General features: G+C 37.3%; 1 protein-coding gene across 19 annotated transcripts in view; it reads right to left on the bottom strand.

Annotated features, from left to right (window-relative positions):
- Positions 1-21,837, bottom strand: part of MLLT10 (MLLT10 histone lysine methyltransferase DOT1L cofactor) — a 233,864-nt gene that overhangs the window by 31,435 nt on the left and 180,592 nt on the right. For 13 of the 19 annotated variants that reach the window (XM_027073587.2, XM_027073585.2, XM_027073589.2 and 10 more), the window contains one exon: positions 15,681-15,728. The exons of the other annotated variants lie outside the window; for them this stretch is intronic. In XM_027073587.2, the coding sequence (XP_026929388.1) occupies positions 15,681-15,728 (48 nt within the window). The remainder of the gene's footprint in view (positions 1-15,680; positions 15,729-21,837) is intronic. 19 annotated transcript variants of the gene reach the window in all.

Genomic DNA, 21,837 nt, shown 5'->3' with positions numbered 1-21,837 from the left:
TTGTAAGACAAGACTGAAGTACAGGTTGATCATTCATGGTCTCTGACATGCCTGTGGAACACAGAACTCCTTCCTCTATAGTCTAGAACAGAACAGGATCAGCCTGGAGCTCAGCAGGAAAATCAGGTGTGGAGATACAAACCCAGGAGTCAGAAGAATAATAAAGTTAGCGTAAGTAAACATGAAAACTCAAAAAGGCTTTCTGTTGGCTTGCACTGTTTGAAATCTTAAACTAGTTCATATTTAGAAACGCTGAAACTTCACGTTTCAAAGCGAATTCTAATTTCTCCTGAAAAACTGAAGGTCTGTCAATATTGGACACCAAGTTCTGAAATAGCAATAATCTGCTGGAACTTTGGTCAGGGTATAGATTCTTTAACCCACCAGAGTCCTGTCATTCCTTATTCTTCATCTCTTCACTCATTTACGTCACCTACCTGGCCCCTGTGAATATGATTTACAACTCCTGATATGGAAGCTGGTCAAAGCCAAGGAACAGAAAAATGAAATCACCTAGACAAAATTCTCAGCATGATCAAGAGGACCAAAGACAGAATCCTACAGAACATTACCACTGGAAGAGTAAACAACAAAAAATAGACCACAAAGAACAAAATAAGAAAACTAAGAGAATCTTAGGAACCACTAGAGAATTTCAAAGGAATAGGTCAAATGATTCCACTGGTCATTTAAAGTCAGGCCAGAAAAAGGAGTCACCAAATATGACAATAAATCTTGGCAAAAGTAACTGTTTTAAGAGGTTTGGCTGTGAAGGAAAGAAAAAAAGGTAGCATGTAAATGGAGCTTATAAACCTTACATTCCAAAAGACATGCACCTGAGAAATACAAGTTTTTAAAAAGTTTGTTATCTCATAATTCATTTAACAAGTATTTATTGAGGTTCTTATTATTAAAAAACAAAAAAGACACTGAAGATAACAAAGAACAGAAAGGAATTTTGCCTTCAAAGAACTAATAGTCTCATAGCAGAACTAGTAAGTGTTCATAAGCTAAAGAAATGCTAGGTACCATAAGGACACAGGACCTGAGGGATGACTGAGTTCAGAGGAAGAGACTAGGGGAGGTAGTTCCAGAGAGAAGCACTTGAACTCAGCCTTTGCCGCAAAGTACCTTAAAGGTAGAATGATGATAATCTAATTTTTTAGTGATGGAAAGCATACATGGAATCTCCAACTCTTAAAACTAAGATAACTGGAGACAGCATGCTAAAAAAACAAAAAACAAACAAACAAACAAAAAAACCGGAACAAGTGTTTGAGACAGAAATCCTGGCTCTCTCAACTATGTGATCTGAATCAAATTACTTAACCTTTCTGAGCCTCCATATTTTTCTCTATAAAATCAAGTAATCACTGGGGCGCCTGGCTGGCTCAGTTGGTTAAGCGTCAGACTTCAGCTCAGGTCATGATCTCACAGTCCTTGAGTTCGAGCCCCACATCGGGCTCTGTGCTGATAGCTCTGAGTCTGGAGCCTGCTTCAGATTCTGTCTCCCTCTCTCTCTGCCCTTCCCCCATTCATGCTCTGTCTCTCAAAAATAAATAAAAACATTTAAAAAAATTTTTAAAAAACAACAAGTAATCACTACCTTAGAGGCTTTTATTTGAGAACATCCATGTAAAGGGTCTAGGAGTAAGTAAGTCTCCATAAGGGTAGCCATAACTATTTTAGAGTTATTGCTCTAATAAAAATTTTAGGTTTAAGTCAGCAAAGAACAGTATTAATTACCAGGCCCTCTAATGTCCCCAATACTCTTTCAAAATTGAAAATACCATTGCCACATGCAATAATATATCCTAAAAGTGTAATGCTGAGAAGCAAAACTGTGGTGACTGAGGACCTCCAATATCTAAACTTGTATCTGTTTTTACATTGCATTAGAGTGTACTTAAATAGGAAAGTGCACAACTAAATATGCAATGTGGTGAACACATCTTTGAAACTGTGTCTGGTACTCGGGTTACTACTATAAATAGAACAGATAAAATTATCTTTTCTTATCCAGGCAGGGCAGTATAAATACCCAAATCTTTTTTTGAGTATGAGGATCACTGACTCTCCTAAACTTCCTCATACCTCATGAACCAACAGTTTACTAAGACCTCTAGAACTTTCAAAAGTTAAATGATCCTCCTTAAATTGTTCTGTGCCTGCTTTCTAACTTACTCTATTTCCATCTTTCACAAATTATATATATGTTATTTTTTAAAACTTCTTTTTTAAAGGTTATTTATTTTGGGGGGGGGGGAGACTGCAAGGGGGGGAGGAGCAGACAGAGAGGGAGAAACAGAATCTGAAGCAGGCTCCAGGCTCTGAGCTGTCAGCATGGAGCCCAACATGGGGCTCAAACTCACAAACCATGAGATCATGGCCTGAGCCGAAGTCAGACGCTTAACCAACTGAGCTACTCAGGCAGCCCTATGTTATTTTAATCTAAATCAAGGTGATATTCATGGAATTAAATAGAACTGAATCCTGTAATGCATAAACTCTAGGAAAATACCTGAAATTCATCTGTTCAGGATAAAGGGTAGGCACAAAGATATAGAATGATACAGAGGTTGGCAATGATGTACTGATCCATCCACCCAGCCATCCATCCACCCAATATTTATTGTGTGCCTACTAGAAGATAGGCACTGTGCTAGGAGCAGGGAAAGTAGGGAACATGACAGACATGACAGACAAGATCTTGGCTCTCCAAGAGTTTACAAGTTAATTAGGGAGGCAAACAATAAAACAAACACATAACTATAAATTGTGACAAGTGTTGTGACTGAAGAGAAAGTACCATGAGAATGACAAATTAGGAAGTCGAAAGTATCTATCTGAAGAAAAGATACGTAAGCCAAAACCTAAAGCTCACAAAAGTAGACGTTAAGTGAACAGAGTGAAGTAGAAAAGCTTGTTCAAACTTGACAATGAAATAGAAAAAAGAGGAAAAAAAAGGTAATATGGATAAAGCATAGTGGAGAGAATGGTGGAAGACAAAGCTGGAGAGAAGGGAAGGAACAGATTACACACGACCTTGCAAGCCATGTAGAGGTGTTGAGAATTTACACTAAGATCAATGGGAAGACACCAAAGGCAAATACAGCATGACTTGGTTTTCCAGAAGATCATCCTTCTAAATGTAGTAAATGAATTGAAAAGAGGAAGAGTGGAAACAAAAAGGTCATCTAGGAAGCTATTCCACAATCTAGATCAAAGATTATGTCCCTCAGGACGAAGGTGGTAGTGGTATGGAAACACTTGGAATGATATGGATCTGAAGTACATCTAGAAGTCAGATGCACTCAACTTGATAGTTAGCTACATTTGATAGATAAAGTATTATGAATGAACTGGCTAGTGGTTACAAGTACCATTCACTGAGGCGGTGAAAAAAGGGAAAGTGCATTTTTGCTTATAAAAGAGGAAAACATCGGTCTAGGACTAAGTCCTGAAGACCTCCAACATTTCAAGGAGGGTTAATGGAAGAGGAATCAGTACAGTAAATTGGTATCAGTGAGGTAAGAAGAACACCATGAGTGCAGCATCACTGAAGTCAAGAAAAGGGTCTAAAGAAAGGGCACATAGATGGTTATCAAGTGATGCTGAATGGCTAATTAAGAGATAGACTGAAAACGTCCATTGGATTTGAAATATGGAGACAAATGGTGATCTTAGTGAGAACAGGATAGGGTGGGCAGAGCCAAGAAAACACTGCTGAGACCTAAGCTTTTATTAGTGTGCCCATGGCAATGATATAAAAACAACATATAAGACAGAACTATACATGACCAGCGACATAAATATTAGTGTTCACCAACCAGAGTTCCTGACTCCCAATTTCAAACTGCCTAGGAGGCCAAACCAGTGCCACATCAGGTTGTTTGTCCAGCACTGAACCACAGTAAATGAATGGGACAGTCTTGAGGAATATTTAAGCTAGTAAATGACTAAACCTGTTAAGTTATCCCTAACCCATATCCTATGACTGAATAGTCTTTTCTGGAGGTTAATATGGTGTGAAAGTAGTTAAGTCCAAATCCTATTCCCTCATGCAAATAACCTCTCTGGACCTAGTACACCTCATCTGTAAAGTGAGAATGGCACCAATATTTCACAGGGCTGGTATAAGGATTGGCTAATACATGTACTAATACTATTAGTATGCTCTCCTACCACATAGAAAGCATTTGATAAACAGCAGCCATATTATTATAAAGGAGCGATATCTATTTCCATGATAAAAGAAGTAAACAGAATCATATATACAACAATAGAAGATTCCATTGTAAATGTTGCAATGTAAATGTAAATGTTCCACTGTAAATGTTAACATCCTTTCCCTTTGGCAACTAATGCATAACAGGATTATTTTGGTTTTCCCTTTGGTTTTAGATTGTGAAATTTATCTCTATATGATTAACACCTTCATTATTCAGAGAGGGTAAAATAAAATTTAGAAAAAGAGCTTTCTTTCCTGAGACTCTTGGCCACCTTGATGGAATATAGGTGTTCCAAAATCTCATTAGGCAAGCATTAACTATTTCTTAGGCTGCTCTATTTTTACAGAGATCTGAACAATTCTGTATTGCTTCTTTTGACTTTACCTATAAAAATACTACATACTAATTATTAAAAATCTTAAGTAGATGGCAAAGTAGGGAAAAATTCATCCACAAACACTGTTGACAAATTTTTTGGTATATAGTTTATGGTTTTGTTTAGCTTTATATAGCTGCCTATGTATGAAACTAAACATTTTTAATCCTTGTATACTTAACATATTTTCCTATTCCATTATAAAATCTTTACAAATGTTTTGAATGTTATTTTGACATAATCAATTGAATATTGCATAATTGATTCTGTTTTCCAATATTCTACAATTATTTATTGCCTAATGTACCCAGACAAAATACTAGATGAAGATACTACAAAAAACAAAAACAGGTATCACCCTTGCATACATGGTTCTTAAAATGAAGGAACCAGATATTAAGTAAGCACACAGATACCAGTGCGATGATGAAAAAGCAGAATGTACTGTGACCAAATCTAAGGGATAACTTAATTAAGATCAGCAGAGTAGGCTGCAGTGAAGAAGTGACACATAAACTAAAAGGAAGAGAGACCACTTCTATTGTTTTTACCTGCCCATAATTCTTTCCCGTTTTGTGTCCAAATAACATCCTATTTTCTGTCAGGGAAGTACCCTCCTCCATTTCATACACTCTCAGCCCAGAGATAAACATGTGACCCAAGCTGTAATAGTCTCTCCTGGGAATTAGTATCTTGAAGGCATACACACCAGGGCAGAAAATGGTCAGACCTGTTAGTCTAATGGTAGTAATATTAGGATTCTATTAATCCTTCTTTACCCACCCCTTGAATCTACCCTATTTCTGTCCTCTCAGAGGTCTGGGAAGGGGTTTTTTCCTTTAGTTCTCTAAATAACTGTACCTATCCAACAAATTCTTTTTTTATTTAATTTGACAGAATCCACTCTGTGACTTACATACAAAGATATAGCCAGTGTAGTATAATAAGCAAAGAAATAAAATGCTTAAGATAAAGCTAGAAGTCAGTCCAAGAGCCAGCTCATGTGGAACCTTGCAGGTCATAGAGGACTCCCCACTTTGATCCTACTGGAAAGCCATTGAAGCATTTTAAGCAAGAGAGTGGCATGATTAGAACTTTACTTTTAAAAAGATCATTTTGGATACAATGTGAACAATGCCCTGAAAGACAATGGAAGAGTTGAATCAGGGAGATAATTTAAGTAGTTACTGTAATACGGTAGACAAAAGATTTTAAGCAGCTTAAATATGGTGAGAATTTTAGAGAAAAGGAGAGGCTCAGATTTAGCCCCAAGGAATTTCAACACTAAATTAGGATAAAGGTGAAGTAAAAACAAACAAAAAACTAGTTAAGAAATAGTCAAAACTGCAGGATAACCAAGTTAAGTATAATGTTAGAAGAGAAGGGGGAGGGGAGGGGAAGGGAGGGGAGGAGAGGAGAGAAGGGATGGGATGGGAACAGGATGGGAAGGGAGAGAAGGGATGGGAACAAGACGAGAGGGGAAAGGAGGGACAGGAACAGGAGAGGAGCTTCCAGTAGCAGGAAGTCCTGAACAAAAATAAATATGCTAAAAAGTCATCTAGGCTAAAGACGGAAAAGTAGCCACTTGATTTGGCAGCGTGAAAACTACTTGTAGGCCGAGAAGAGTAGTAGTTGTAGAGCCAGTTTCGGGGGTTTGAAAAATAAATCAGTAGGAGAATTTGTTTCTGGCAATGAGGCAGACCAGATAACCTAAAAACCTCCCCAATTAAAATGACCTCAAAATGAATAGCTGAGCCCATAGGACAGTGAGGGACATCCTTATGAATGAGGAGGGAAAAGCTTTAATAGGCTGCCCTGGAGGAGTCAGCCTGTGTCAGTAACCCTGGAGCTTGGGCTTCAGCGCCACAAGAAAAAGAGACAACACACTGGGCCTCCAATGGCTGAAAAGTTAAAAGTGGTAAGACTTTGGTTATATAGATTGGACCTTCCAAGAGCTACATTTCTGGGGAAAGACAGACCAGCCCTTTCCCCCACTACCCCCACCAAAACCATACAAAACCATCAAAACACAGAAATTACAGCACAGAGACAGGACAAGGAAGCTCAATCCAATTAGATTTAAGCTCTGGATAGGGGATTTAAAGTCTGCACTTAGAATTTAGAGCCATAGCTTTGCCTTCAAATAGCTTTTTGAGTTTGATTTTTTTTTTTTTTTTTAATTTTAGAGAGAGAACGAGAGCGAGTGAGCTAGGGAGAGGGGTAGAGGGAGAGAAAGAATCTTAAGCAGGCTCCATGCTCAGTGCAGAGCCCGAGGCAAGGCTTGAGCCCGTGACACTGGGATTATGACCTGAGCCGAAATCAGGAGTCAAACACTCCTGAGTGAGCCATCCAGGCGCCCCAGATTTTGGGGCATATATGCCTAGTCTGATAGATCCCAAACATTAAATTAACGTAAGACGGGGCCAGCTGGTACTGTCACTTGAGTACACAGCGGAAGCAAACACAAAACCTCTCTGAAGGGATATAACCTCAATTCAGGCTATAAAATGAGTTCACAATCCACAATTAGAAAACACAGATGAAAACAATCCCCTTGATCACAAACTAGCAGACACAAACATTATTTGACTGTTATTCCAAGAACCTTAGAAAGAAAATAGAGCAAATAAAGATAAGACAAATATTTCAAATGACTAAGAAACTAAATGACTAAGCCAAGGACTCACAAGTGTAAGAAAGAAACAACACTCTCTCTATAAAAAAAGGCACCTGACATATCCTGCTGTGCTAGGCAGAATTCTAATGATGTCCACCCTCCATCCCAAGGTTCCCTTAATCAAGGCACTACTGTGAAGAGACTTGGCAGATTAAATTAAGGTACTGATTAGCTGACCTTAAAACGGGTGGATTATTTTGGATTATGTAGGTAGGCCCAGAGTAATCACATGAACCCTTAAAAATAGAAGACAAAGGCCAAAAGAGTCAGTGAGAGATGTAATAGCTGAGAAAAAAAGAGAGATACAACAGAAGAGGAAGTCAGAGCGATTCTAAGCGTGCAAAGGATTCAACTCACCTTTGCCGACTCTAAAATGTAGGGACATGTGAAAGGATGGGATAGAAGCCTCGAGGAGCTAAGGGAGACCCTCAGCTGTCAGTCAGAAAGGAAATGATGACCTCAGTCCTGCAACTGCAAGGAAAAATCTGAATTCTGCCGACAACCTAAATGAGCTTCTTGGAAGTGAATGAATTCCAGAGTCTCCTGATAGTAAGAGCCCAGCTGGCCAACACCTTGATTTTAGCCTTGTGCGACTCTAACAGAGCAACCAGATAACCAAACCCAGACATCTGACTATGTGCTAATAAATCTGAGTGCCTGTAAGTTGCTAATTTTGTGGTAATTTGTTATGGCAGCAACAGAAGACTAATATACTTGCAATGCCAGAAAATAAGTGTTCAAAGAATAATGAATGGGGACAACTGTGCCAGCTTAAAGGGGCTCCCACTAGCTAAACTGTGAACAATTTGAGCATTACAATAAATACATCATACCCCCACACAAATCTGTAAGTCCACACTGATACAAATTAAAAGTATGATGAGGAATGGGATATTTATAGTCTCATACTTAATTCCACAATATACATAATTACAAAGAGGAAAAGAAAACCTTTTCATTGGAAATGCCTGATTATGTGTCATCTGATAGATGCAATGGAAAGATCACATCTATGATATCCTGCTCCAAAATAAATAAATAAATAACACAGCTCTAATAATGAAAAAAAATTAACCAAACCCAAAAATAACTAACCTGTAAAATTCTGAGACAACAGTCAAAACGTGAATGGCCATCTGACGAGTAGATGGTAGTAATATGGTGATATTAATTTCCTGTTCTTGATCACTGTATTGTGATTTTACAGTAAAATGTCCTTGTCTATAAAAACTAAAGTATTCTGGGCACCTCGGTGGCTCAGTCGGTTAAGTGTCTGACTTCAGCTCAAGTCATGATCTCCCGGTTCACAAGTTCTAGCCCTGCATCAAGCTCTGTGCTGAAGCCTGCTTCAGATTCTATGTCTCCCTCTATCTCTGTCCCTCCCCTGCTCACGCTCTCTCTCTCTCAAAAATAAACATTACAAAAATAACAATAAAATTTTAAAAATAAAGACTGAAGTATTCAGGGCTAATGTGGCACTGTATCTGCAACTTATTCTCAAAAACTCTGGGAACATACAGTTCTGTATATTATACTCTATGTAACTTTTCTGTAAGTTTGAGACTGTTTGAAAATAAAAATATTTTACATGTGAGAAAAGTGCTACATGTTCTTAAAACCAAGAAAGAGAAAAACAAAACCAGACCAGATCCATTTTAGAAAGGACCAAAAAGAATTCTAAAAATTGAGGGGCGCCTGGGTGGCTCAGTCGGTTAAGCGTCCGACCTCAGCTCAGGTCATGATCTCACGGTTTGTGAGTTCGAGCCCTGCGTCGGGCTCTGTGCTGACAGCTCAGAGCCTGGAGCCTGCTTCTGATTCTGTGTCTCCCTCTCTCTGCCCCTTCCCCGCTCATGCTCTCTTTCTGCCTCTCAAAAATGAATAAACATTAAAAAAAAATTTTTTTTTAAAGAATTCTAAAAATTGAAAAGCACATTCACTAAAAATCTTTACCCATTAGGCAGGTAAAATTATAAATCAGTATAGCTGAAGAGATGATGAGTGAATATAAAAGATCAAAAGAAATTATCCAGGGGCACCTGAGTGGATGGTTGGTTAAGCGTCAGACTCTCGATTTCAGCTCAGGTCATGATCTCACGGTTCCTGAAATCGAGCCCCACGTCAGGCTCTGCACTATTAGTGCTTGGGATTCTCTCTTGGACTCTCTCAGCCCCTCCCCTGCTCACTCTCTGTCTCTCTCTCTCTCCCTCAAAATAAATTAATAAAACCTAAAAACTACTATCCTGCTAGAGCACAGAGAGATTGATAAATGGAAATTACAAAAGAAAGGTTAAGGGACATGGAAGACAGAATTAAAGTCCAAATATGTCTAACAAAAGTTACTGAACAACAGAAAGAATAGGGAGGATCAATATTTTAAATGGCCATAGGAGCACCTAGGTGGTTCAGTTGGTTGAATTTCCGACTCCTGAGATGGGTTCAGGTCATGACCCCAGGTTCATGGGATGAAGCCCCACATTGGGCTCCACACTAAGCATTGGAGCCTGCTTAAGAGTCTCTCTCTCTCTCTCTCTCTCTCTCTGCCCCTCTCCCCCTGCTTGCATGTGCTCTCTCTACAATAAAAATAAAAATAATAAACATAAAAATAAAAATATAAAAATACTTTAAAATGTAATGGCTAGAGTTGTGTCCAGAACTGACAAAAGACATGAATTCTCTTGGGGCACCTGGGTGGGTTCAGTGGGTTAAGTGTCTGACTTTGGCTCAGGTCATGATCTGAACCCACAGTTCATGGGTTTGAGCTCTGTGTCAGGCTCTGTGCTGACAGCTCAGAGCCTGGAGCCTGCTTTGGATTCTGTGTCTCCCTCGCTCTCTGCCCCTCCCCCATTCTCACTCTCTCAAAAATAAACATTAAAAAAAAAAAAAATGAATTCTCTCAATTAGGAAGCAAAGAGGTCCTAAGAAGAATAAAATCACATCTAGACATACCACCCAGAACAAAGAGAAAATCTTAAACGAGTGAGTGGAGGTAGAACAGTTTAAGGGGTAGGCACATGAACAGCAATGTGTGATTAAAGGAGTTTGGGTTCTTTGGTTCAGGAGGACGGACAGGAGAGAATGCTTAGATGTAGATGGGAAAGAAAAGTGAGGGTGAGAGGGTAAGGAAACTAACATGACAAGGCCTCTGAGAGGGCACAGAAGGGTGAGATGTGGAGCACAAGTACAGACTAGCCTTGCACTGCAAGCAGGACTGGAGAGAAAGAAAAGAGGATGGATACAAACCAAGTAGGTTTACAGAATTGGGGGACTAAAAGATGCAATTTTAACTGGCAGTAAAAGTTTTAAAATACAAACAATCATGGCAAAAAGAGAGTTTCCTAGAGATTCGTATTAACACTGCCAAGCAATTTAAATGTCAGTGAAGGCTACTATCACAAATCTATAATGATATGCATGTGTACATGACGTAAATTGTATTCTCTAGAAACACTCAGCTCAGATGAAGGATAAAAATATAGGTGGTCAGGTTAATGAAGGACATATTTCAACTAAGAAGAAAAAAGACTTACTGAAGTTATTATCAATCATAAGCCCAGATAACAAACATCATTGAGTACGTTACACAGTGTTTTTTTTTTTTTTTACTGTTTCTTTAGCTTAAGAAAATTGAAAGGGAGGCTTAGTAGGAAAAAATAAATTGCTAATTAAAATGAAGAACATAATCTTATTAGATGTGGCAGCTATTAAAACCATTTCCCATTTTTCATTAAAGGTTATCTATGATTTAAATAAAAACATACAAGTAATGACCATAATCAATTTTTAAAAATGAAGACAAGAAAAAAACTACTCTCAAATCTATTCTTTTAACATAATCGCCATGATAATTTTGCCTAACTTTTTATTCTGCAATTATTCATTTATATTTCTAACTCTTCCAATAGAATTTGAGCACCATGAAAACAGAATAAGAAATTGATAATCCTTTGTGCCATGTATACATTATTTTATACACAGTATACATACAATTTGTTAGGGTCAGGGAAAACCTATCACAGATATATTTCCAAGTTGTTAGGTAAGCTACCTAAATACCATTTAATAATTGAATCCAGGAGGTGCTACAAGAAATGTAACTGTAATCTTTATACTCCCAGTATTTTCAATTTTTTTTCCTATGATAATTAGCTCTGTTAAATCTAGACATTTCATATCTTGCACCACCTCCTTAGAACTGAAGTTATTTTTATGTAGTCTCCAAGAAAGACTTCATCTTAATAGTCCATGTTTTAGAATCCTTTCCTTGTCTGTGAGATTTTAAAATTTCCCCTATAATGTGTCTAGATGAGAATTTTTCCTTCACTCTTTTTTCTTAGGCCCACTATGTGCCACTTCAAACTAAGATATCTCATCTTTTTTTTTTTTTTTTTTTTTAAATGAAATTTATTTCCATTATTTCTTCAGGTTATTTCCTCCTCTCCATTTTTCTCTTTCTCCCTTTCTGGAGCTCCTGTTACCTGGATTCTACTTCTATCCTCCATACTATATAGTTTTTATTTTAAATATGTATAAAACCCATTAATTATTTTGTTGTTCACTGTATACACTGTTATTTGTCCTATCTATTGTGTTCTTTACTTTGACTGTTACAGTTTTCCATACCTAAAATTTCTACTTGTTTTTTGTATCATTATTTTTTATTTTTTAGAGAGAGAGCAAATGGGGGAGGGGCACAGAGGAGGAGAGAGAGAATCCCAAGCATGCTCTGTGCTGGAGCCAATGTGGGGCTTGATTCCCCGAACCGTGAGATCATGACCTGAGCTGAAATCAAGAGTCAGATGCTTAACGGACACAGCCATTCAGGTGCCCCTCTACTTGCTTTTAAAGATCTACTTTGTTTCAAATTATTATCTTCTCTCATGTCTTTCCTATCTTCTTTACACTGATTTATTTTCTTTCTATAATTTCTTTAGGACCTGGTCTGTAGGAAATCAGATTTCCTATTACTGCCAACATGGATTAAAAATTTTTGGTCTCTGGGATACCTCAGTCGATTAAGTGTCCAACTTCTGCTCTGGTCATGATCTCACAGTTCGTGGGTTCGAGCCCCGCGTCAGGCTCTGTGCTGACAGCTCAGAGCCTGGAGCCTGCCTCAGGTTCTATGTCTCCCTCTCTCTGTGCCCCTTCCTGCCTCTCTCTCTCTCTCTTTCTCTCTCTCTCTTTAGCTCTCTCTCTCAAAAATAAATATTAAAAAAAAATTTTTTTTTAATTTTGGTCTCCTAAATCTTGACACATCCAACAACTCTGAATATAATTTTTTATACATCTTTTGAATGAATATATTAGTTTCTCCTAACATTACAAGCATAATGCCAAACAGTCTGAGAAGTATAATTCCAAATACCTAGTGATTATTATACAAAAATACCACCTGTCAATAGGCACATACATACACCCACAGATCCTTAAATAAAATGACCCTCTGAGTGTGAAACAAGTAATACAGGCCATCTATAGAAAGGGCTCACCATAAGACATGGTTTCCTTTTTTTTTTTTTTTTTTACGTATATTTATTGTTGAGACAGAGAGAGACAGAGCATTAATGCGGGAGGGGCAGAGAGAGAGAGGGAGACACAGAATCGGAAGCAGGCTCCAGGCTCCGAGCCATCAGCCCAGAGCCCGACGCGGGGCTCGAACTCACAGACCGCGAGATTGTGACCTGAGCTGAAGTCGGACGCTCAACCGACTGAGCCACCCAGGCGCCCCCATAAGACATGGTTTCTAACTCCAAGTTTAGTCATCAAGGTAACTGGGACATAGTTCCTGCAAACACAGGACTAGAAATTAATGTGGAAGGAAGCTGCTAAGAAAGCAATCAACTGCATTATACAGAAAGAAAAAGAACACTATCAAGATGGTGATAATCTTTTTTTTTTTTTTTTTTTTTTTTTTGAGAGACAGGGTGAGTGCCTGCACACAAGAGCAGGGGAGGGGCAGTGAGAGAGAGAGAATCTTAAACTGGGCATGGAGTCCTACACCAGGCTTGATATCATGACCTAGATCTCATGACCCTGAGGATCACGACCTGAGAAGAAATCAAGAGTTGGAAGCTAAGCTGCCTAAGCCACCCAGGTGCCCCAACATGGTGATAATCTTTAAACATGACCTAACTAATTGTCCTTGTTCTGATGTCAGGTTCACTAATGAAGTAACTTTACAATTATAACTCGTTTTCCCAAGATTACTTTAATAGGAAAAGTAAGATAAGTAATTCTGGGCAATTCTTGACAGTAATGTTTTAATCATAAATGATTAAATGACATTCATTTCTGCCATACTGGCTTGAGTTAGCCCACCTGATCAATTCCAGGTATACTGACAAAACCAAAAGGAGACATACAATAATGTGTGAAAGAAATGATAAGGATCTGTACCAACCTACAGCTGTGAGAAGGTGGGATTTTGAAAATAATAAATTAGATATAAAAAGTCATGTTTAGCTACCTTCAAATTAGAAGGTACCACTTGGTGACTAATTCAGTTGGGAGCAGGCAGAGAACAGAATCAAAGATGCACACAAGAGGAAAGGAGATAACTTCTCAGGAAACCCTGAGAATTACAAAATAAAGTCTTTACATATACAGGTATCATTATCACTATTATGTAATCATTAAAACATTTTTCTCAAGTACACTAACAGGACAACTTTTGTAAACACTCTCAAGTTACTAACGTGTACCTGAAAGTAATCATTTGTTTTGGAGAGAAAACCTACTTCTAAAATTATCTAATTCATTAATTAACATTCATTAACCCCAAATTGTGGAGGTTAATTTTTTCTTTTATACTCCATGTTTCCACAGCTATTCTGTCTTCCTTCAAGTTACTTTTCTACTTGTTCATCTATCCAGTTTCTTTGATTCATGAAATAGTCTTCTCTTGCATCTTAACCCTTTATCTCTCTAGAGTCTTCCTTTCCACTTATTAATACTTTTCTATTTTAAAATAAACCTGATCCAACCTGTCTTCTCTACCAACCTTGCTCAGCCATAACCAATTTCAGAGTTTATATTCACCCCCTATATGAATTTACTTCCAATTCTGTTTCACTCTAACCTCATCTGTTCATTTGCATGCTAAACATCTCTACCTAAACATCTTGTTGGTAAATGAATACCCATCCTCCCCCAGCTACTGCCATTCAATTTACTGACAATTATTACCAGTTCTTCTTGAGTAACAGATGTCCCACTAGTCTGACTTCCATTACCCTCACTCAGACCCTTAACACATTCAGCTAGATTACAAAAAAATCTAATTGGTTTCTCTGTTCTCTAGCTCCTTTCAATATTCTTATATGCTACAGCCAGATGAACCTTCCTGAACAACAGGTTTTATTTTTTTCCCCAACTCAAACTATTTCCCAACTATCAACTATTTTCAACTCCTTTGGCTAATACGTAAGGTTATTATTTTTCATACATTTCATATCAAATATCGTTTCACCATCACTTTACACACCTATGTTCCACTGCTTGTGCTATCTGTATTCCAGGGACTGGAGTCTACCCCTGATCCCTATCTCCATATAGCTCAATTTTACATATTCCTTAAGCATCAGGTAAAATGTTACATTCTCTGGACATCTCATTTCCTCAGCTGAAAGTAGTCTTCCCTGCCCTGAATTCTTTTTATACTGTAGATCATTAAAGAAGTTATAATTCTATGTCTTGAAATTATTATTTATGCACATATTTATCCTTTTAGATTTTACTGCTCCTGAAAGGATCCATTTGCAGTATAGAATTATTTCCCCAAAGAAAATGACCAGGATTTTTAGATACAGAAAGAACTTTATACTTTTCAAATGAAAAAAGACTAAGACACTTTTGAGAAGGAAAAGTTCCATAGTGCAGGTAATCACACCCACAAGATTAGTTTTATAAATATGTGAAACTGAGGTTTTTGGGAGAGGGAGTAGCTGCATACATTAACTGGTTAAGAATACTGGATTCAGAATGCACATACTCACTCTCAACTGATCCAGAAGTATTTGAAAAGTACATCACAGAATTAGAAAAGTATTATAAATCACAAAATATGGTCTCAGATTCTTCTTTCCCTCAGTGAGACAGAGGGGTCACAGATGTACAAAGTGGCCTAGGCATCTAGATCCTGACAGGTAAATAACTTTAGAAACCCTAAAATCCACCTTACCATGTCTTAGGCAATAGGACAAATCCAAACAAATACAACAAGAACATGATAACAGTCATCCCATCAACCACCCAGAATTATGGAGAACTCCTTTCGGTTATCATTTCTGAGACTACAGATCCCCATTACTGCTTTATATAGGAAGGTTTCTAAGCTTCATTAGGATTAATTAACTTGACACTATTACCCTTTAAAATCATGCTTGAACTTCGTACATACCTATGAATTTAAGTTCCTGCTTTGTTAGTGTAGAACTGTCATCTCTGTCTAAAGAAAAGACACACTTTAATTTAAAATTTTTAATAACCAGTTCCTAAAAACGACCATGATAAGAAGTTGAGAAACTTAAAACACTGGGGGGGGGGAGGGGAGAAGGAGGGGACAGGAATCAGTAGGGTTAAAGTAAAACAAAACAACAAAAAAAAAAACTGTGGAAAATTTAAGTTATTATAAATTTGTTTTTGCTAAAATAAAAAGGCAGCACTCTAAATAAAGAGACTGTTAATGGCATTACCATTTAATTAATTTAAAAGTAATTCTTACAAATTCATTAGCATTTATATTAATCCCTTCCCTTTTCAGGTTCTCTCTTATAGTTTCAATGAAACTCCTGTAAGTTCATTTTGCTTTGTAGTAGTTAACATGCATACTGAAAATTACGTTTTCTTCCCAGTGCTGATTCACCATCCAAATGTTAATATCCTTCTGTGTTTATCACTTAAGATGAAGCCTATCTTCCAGAAGCTTAGAAGTGATCCAAGAGATAAATACCTTGGCTGATTTGAAATGGAAAAAACCGTACCATCTTATGGACAGTATATGTCTTCTACTACTTAGCAAGGCTATATAGTATTAGCCAAATTCCTTCCCGCATAGGAACAAACACTGGAACAAACAGTAGCATTTGCTGCATCCTGGAATGTAACAATGTACTGTATAAAAATAAAGAATACGGCCTTCTACATCACGTAAAAAGGAAAAACAAGTCTACTGTGATTAAAAAGAAATTAGATCTAGAATCATCTAGATCTATGGTTCTCAATCTCCCTACTGCTCACAGCAACAGCTCCTCCTATCACTAATACCTCATTATGTGCAGTGAATCTCAAATGATTAATAGGCTGTGGTGATGTCTGAAAATTGCTCATCTCTGTTCTCAGATCCCTACACCTTCTTCATGCTTCCCTGAAATGAAAAGGGGGCACATGTAAACAGCAAAGATCTACTTTCCTACAAACTATTATGACAAACCTCAGTAGGATTCCATTCTTGAGGAAGAACGTTCATTCCTAAAATCAATTAGCATTCATGCTTATTCTAAATCCTATAGCAGATATTTATGAATAATTGGTTGACATTACTTTGCCTCCTCCATCAAATGAGATTTGTTTAATGAGCATGGTCATGACAAACCAGAAGTACCATAATTAAAGAAAATTTAAAAGCATAGTAAATGGGGCACGGAAATCAATTAGCAATATACTGCTGTGAAAACAGATCTAAGCACTTTAGCTACTTTAATCTACTATTTCAAAATTATATTAAAAATAGGAATTGCCAAGATAAACAAATGAAGCAAATGCATTATTGTAGGAAGAACCAAGTTACTACTCTTGAGAGAAACAAGACTGCCCAATGCAAAGTTTAATTTCCAAAGAAAATGAACATATTACCAAGAATATATGAAAACTCTTCCAGGACTATGTAGCAACTGACAATGATTTATTCATTCAATATTTATGGAGCATCAAGTAGATGATGAGCTAAACACCAATGAAATAAAGATGAATAAAACCCAACCCCTACTGTAAATGAGTTTATAGTCTAGTAAGAAAAACTTGTAAATAAATAAATTGTTAAACAACCTAAAAAGCACTAGAGTAAAATCACACCTGAAACAGAACAATTAGAACCAGGCAGATGAGATGTTAGTTTGCAACTGGACTATGAAAAGCAAACCATAATCCCCGCATTCATATCATTTGTTTCATCATTTTAAATACACCTACTAGATGAAACCAAGAAGTCACACTTACACTTTAGAGGCATCATGAAATCTAAATTCTCCTAGTCAAGCTGGCTAGCTCCCAGGCACCACCATAAAACCAAATGTCACAAAACATAAAGCACTTCACTCCACGGGCACACCTGTTTAAAGTTTACCTTCCATACAGTGTTCTTTAAAATATTTAAATGACTATTTTGTCTTTCCAAATTGTTGTAAAAGTTCCCAAAATGTGCGAACAGAGTTTTACGTTTTATCTTTCTCCTACCGGTTCTCTTGTTCCTTTACTGAGACAGTAATTTTAATATTATTTCTCCTAAATTTCTCTGGTCACATAAAATTCATCCCACTGTGCCTAATTTGGTTTTTGGTTTTTATTTAGACTGGTTGAAGTGTTTTCCTAAATGTGTTTTTCTCTGTATTGATAATATTTCCTTATCAGAAAGTACCAATTTTGGGGCACGTGGGTGGCTCAGTCAGCTAAGCGTCTGACTGGCTCAGGTCATGATCTCACGGTTCATGGGTTCGAACACCGCATCAGGCTCTGTGCTCTGTGCTGACAGTCTGGAGACTGCCTGCTTCAGAGCCTTTCTCTATCTCTTTCAAAAATAAAAACATTAAAAAAAATTTTTTTTCAAAAGTTTATGGAGTAATTATACACACACACCCAGAAGAGCAACCACCATTAAGTCCTAGGTTCCTCTCTGAGAAATACTAAATTAAGATGTAGCTTAACACATAATGCCCATGACTATTAATTAATACACAATATTTCCTACAATATTAGCTACAAGTATGTTATACTAATGCAGCATAAAGTTGGAAAGAAGAGATAAGGCAGATTATGAAAAACTCCACGTGCCATGCTGAAAAATATTAATTTTATCTCAAAAATACCAGATAATTCTTTGAGGATTTAAGTAAGACAGTGACACAATCCGATTTGCATTAGAAAAATTTTTTAATGTTTATTTTTGAGAGAGAGAGAGAGAGAGAGAGAGAGAGAGAGAAAGACAGAGGCCAGCAGAAGAAGGGGAGAGAGACAGGGAGACACAGAATCTGAAGCAGGTGCCAGGCTCTGAGCTGTCAGCATAGAGCCCAACGCAGGGCTAGAACTCACACACCATGAGATCATGACCTGAGCCGAAGTTGGACACTTAAACAACTGAGCCACCCAGGTGCCCCTGATTTGCATTTTTAAAAATTTTTTTTAAGTTTATTTTTGAGACAGAGAGAGACAGAGCATGAACAGAGGAGGGTCAGAGAGAGGGAGACACAGAATCTGAAACAGGCTCCAGGCTCTGAGCTGTCAGCACAGAGCCCGACGCGGGGCTCGAACTCAGGGACCATGAAATCATGACCTGAGCCGAAGTCGGCCGCTTAACCGACTGAGCCACCCAGGTGCCCCTGATTTGCATTTTTAAGTAGGCCACTGATTCTAGCAGCAGCTAATGAATGAATTAGATAATGACATGAAGTTCAGGAAGCTGCTGAAAGAGTTCACATGACCCAACTAGGGGCAGGGAAAACATAAAGGTAAAAAAAAGCGATATATAACAGGAAAAACTTTTTTTTTAATTTTTTTTTAATGTTTATTTATTTTTGAGACAGAGAGAGACAGAGCATGAACGAGGGAGGGTCAGCGAGAGGGAGACACAGAATCTGAAGCAGGCTCCAGGCTCTGAGCTGTCAGCACAGAGCCCAACGTGGGGCTCGAACTCACGGACTGTGAGATCATGACCTAAGCCGAAGTCGGCCGCTCAACCAACTGAGCCACCCAGGCGCCCCATGAAAAACTTTTAAAAATAAAATGATAACCAAGAAAATGAGAAGTCACGATGAGCTTAGTTAACTCCGTAGCATAACAGATTTAGGTGGCTAAATCCCATACAGAGATAAGGAACACAAAAGAAGGAGCAGGCTTTGAATGGGAATGTAAGAGGAACAGAGATTTATTAATTTGTTGGAAATGGACTTGGAACTCAAGAGATAATTCGATATTTAGATGAACAGATCTGGGAATCTAATGAGCATCAATGATCGCTAAAGCTATAGATATGTGTTACAACATTTTCTAAGAGAATATGTGCAGGAGGAGAAGTAAAAAAAAAAAAAAGAGAGAGAGAGACAGAGAGAGAGAGACAGAGAGAGAGAATACTGGGAATACAACAAAGAATACTCAAAATCATAAAAGATACCCATATGCCCTCATAAAGAAAGCTATAGCTGTAAAGGCCTATTAAAAAAAAACAAAACAAAAAAAAACCTAGGGGTGCCCAGGTGGCTTGGCTGGTTAGCACCTCAGGTCATGACCTCATGGTTTGTGAGTTGGGAGCCCAGCTTTGGGGTTGCTGCTGTTAGCCCAGACCCCGCTTCATATCCTCTGTCCTCCTCTCTCTTTGCCCCTCCCATGTTTGTGCACTCTCTCTTTCTCTCTCAAAAATGAATAAACATTTTAAGAAATTAAAAAATAAATAAAATTTTAAATCAATAATCTTCCGGTTTAGAAACTAGGAAAAAAAGCAAACTAAACAGAAGCAAGCAGAAGGATGGAAATAATAAACAGCAGAAATGGAATAAAAACAGGAACACTTTAGAGAAAATGTTAAATGTTAAAAGCTGGTTTAAAAGATGAACAGAACTGACCAATCTTTCAGAATGACAAAGAAAACAGAAGACTCAAATTACTGAAATCAGGAATGAAAGGGGATTGTAAGGATATTCACCTTATCAAATTAAAAAGATTATAAAGAGAATACTATGATAACTGTATGCAAACAAATTAAAAAATGCAGGTGAAATGGCCAAATTCTTTGGGGGGGGGGGGGAAGACTCCTAAAAACGTAAAATTTTCAAGAACGGACACACAGAAAATAGAAATAGTCATTTCTCCAAAGAAGATCTAGAAATGGCCAAATAAGAGCATGAAAAGATGTTAATATCATTAGTCATTAGGAAAAAGCAATTCAAAACCACAATGAGACACCACACCAGCTTGGATAGCTATGATTAAAAAAAGAAAGAAAGAAAATAACAAATCTTGGTGAGGACTGAAGAAGTTGGAACCCTCATAGACTGCTAATAGGAATGTAAAATATATAAATGCTATGGGAAACAGTATTGCAGTTTCTAAAACATTAAATACAGAGTTACCATATGACCTAGCAAGTATACTCCCAAGAATATACCCAAGACAAATAAAAACACATATCCACACCAAAACTTGTACATGAATGTTCACAGCAGCATCTTTCATACTATCCAAGAAGTACAAACAACAATGTCCACCAACCAATGAACACATAAAATATGGAATATTCATACAATGTGTTATTCAGTCATAAATGAAGAATGAAGTACGGATGCATGCTACAACACAGATAAACCGTATGCTTAAATGGCCCCCTGCTGTACAATTCCCTCTATATGAAATGTCCAGAACAGGCAAATCCATAGAGACAGAAAGTAGAGTAGTGATTCCCGGGTGATTTTGCAGGGAAGAGGGGCTTGGGGGTATATATGATTTCTTTTTGGTTTGATGAAAATGTTCTGGAATTAGTGGTGACAGTTAATACAACATTGTGAATATACTAAAAATGTCCGAATTGTATACTTTTAAACAGCTTAAAATGGTAACTTTTATGTTATGTGAATTTTATCTCATTAAAAATTTAGGGGGGAAATGAGATAATGAGATAATAGAGAAGTAGAAGAACCACCATTTACTCTGACACAGCAAAGAATGAAACAGGGTAAGGGAATGTGCTTTTTATACATGCACACTTTCAGAATAGAGCAGAGGAATGATAAATGTAAAAATCAGGACAGTAGTTAAACTTTGGGGAATACAGTGGTAAAGAGCATGCACTAGGTTCAACAACATTAGTAACATTCTATTTTTTAAATTGGTGAAAGGTTCCTGAGTGTTTATTATTGCATGCTGCAGAGCTTACACATATTGCTTAAAATGTATCAAATATTTCATAAATTGGAAAAGGATCTATGAAAATATGGCAAAATATTAACAGATGTTAAATTAGTAATAAATTCATGATGTGTATCAGTCTCTGTACTTTACGTAATTCTGAAATATTTTATTTAAAAGAAAGAGGAGACTGTTGTAGTGTATACAAAAAGGTTCAAAACAGAGTGGCCAACAATTATTCTGCAAGGAATTGGCAACTGAACTAGTCACTAGCAGTTTAAGAGAGAAAAGTTAACAAAAAGGGTACTAAAGCCAAAAATACTTCATAAATGCCACGTGCTAATGAAACCTAATTTGGGGAACAATTTATGTAATACCTTCTGGCATACTGATTTTGCATCCTGCAACTATACTGAATTTGCTTATTAGTTCTAACAGTTTTCTGA

Source organism: Acinonyx jubatus, chromosome B4 (genome assembly GCF_027475565.1).
Source record: "Acinonyx jubatus isolate Ajub_Pintada_27869175 chromosome B4, VMU_Ajub_asm_v1.0, whole genome shotgun sequence".
Classification (NCBI taxonomy): Eukaryota; Metazoa; Chordata; class Mammalia; order Carnivora; family Felidae; genus Acinonyx; species Acinonyx jubatus.
Note: the sequence above shows the minus strand (reverse complement) of the source record. Positions and strands in the feature narration are given on the sequence as shown.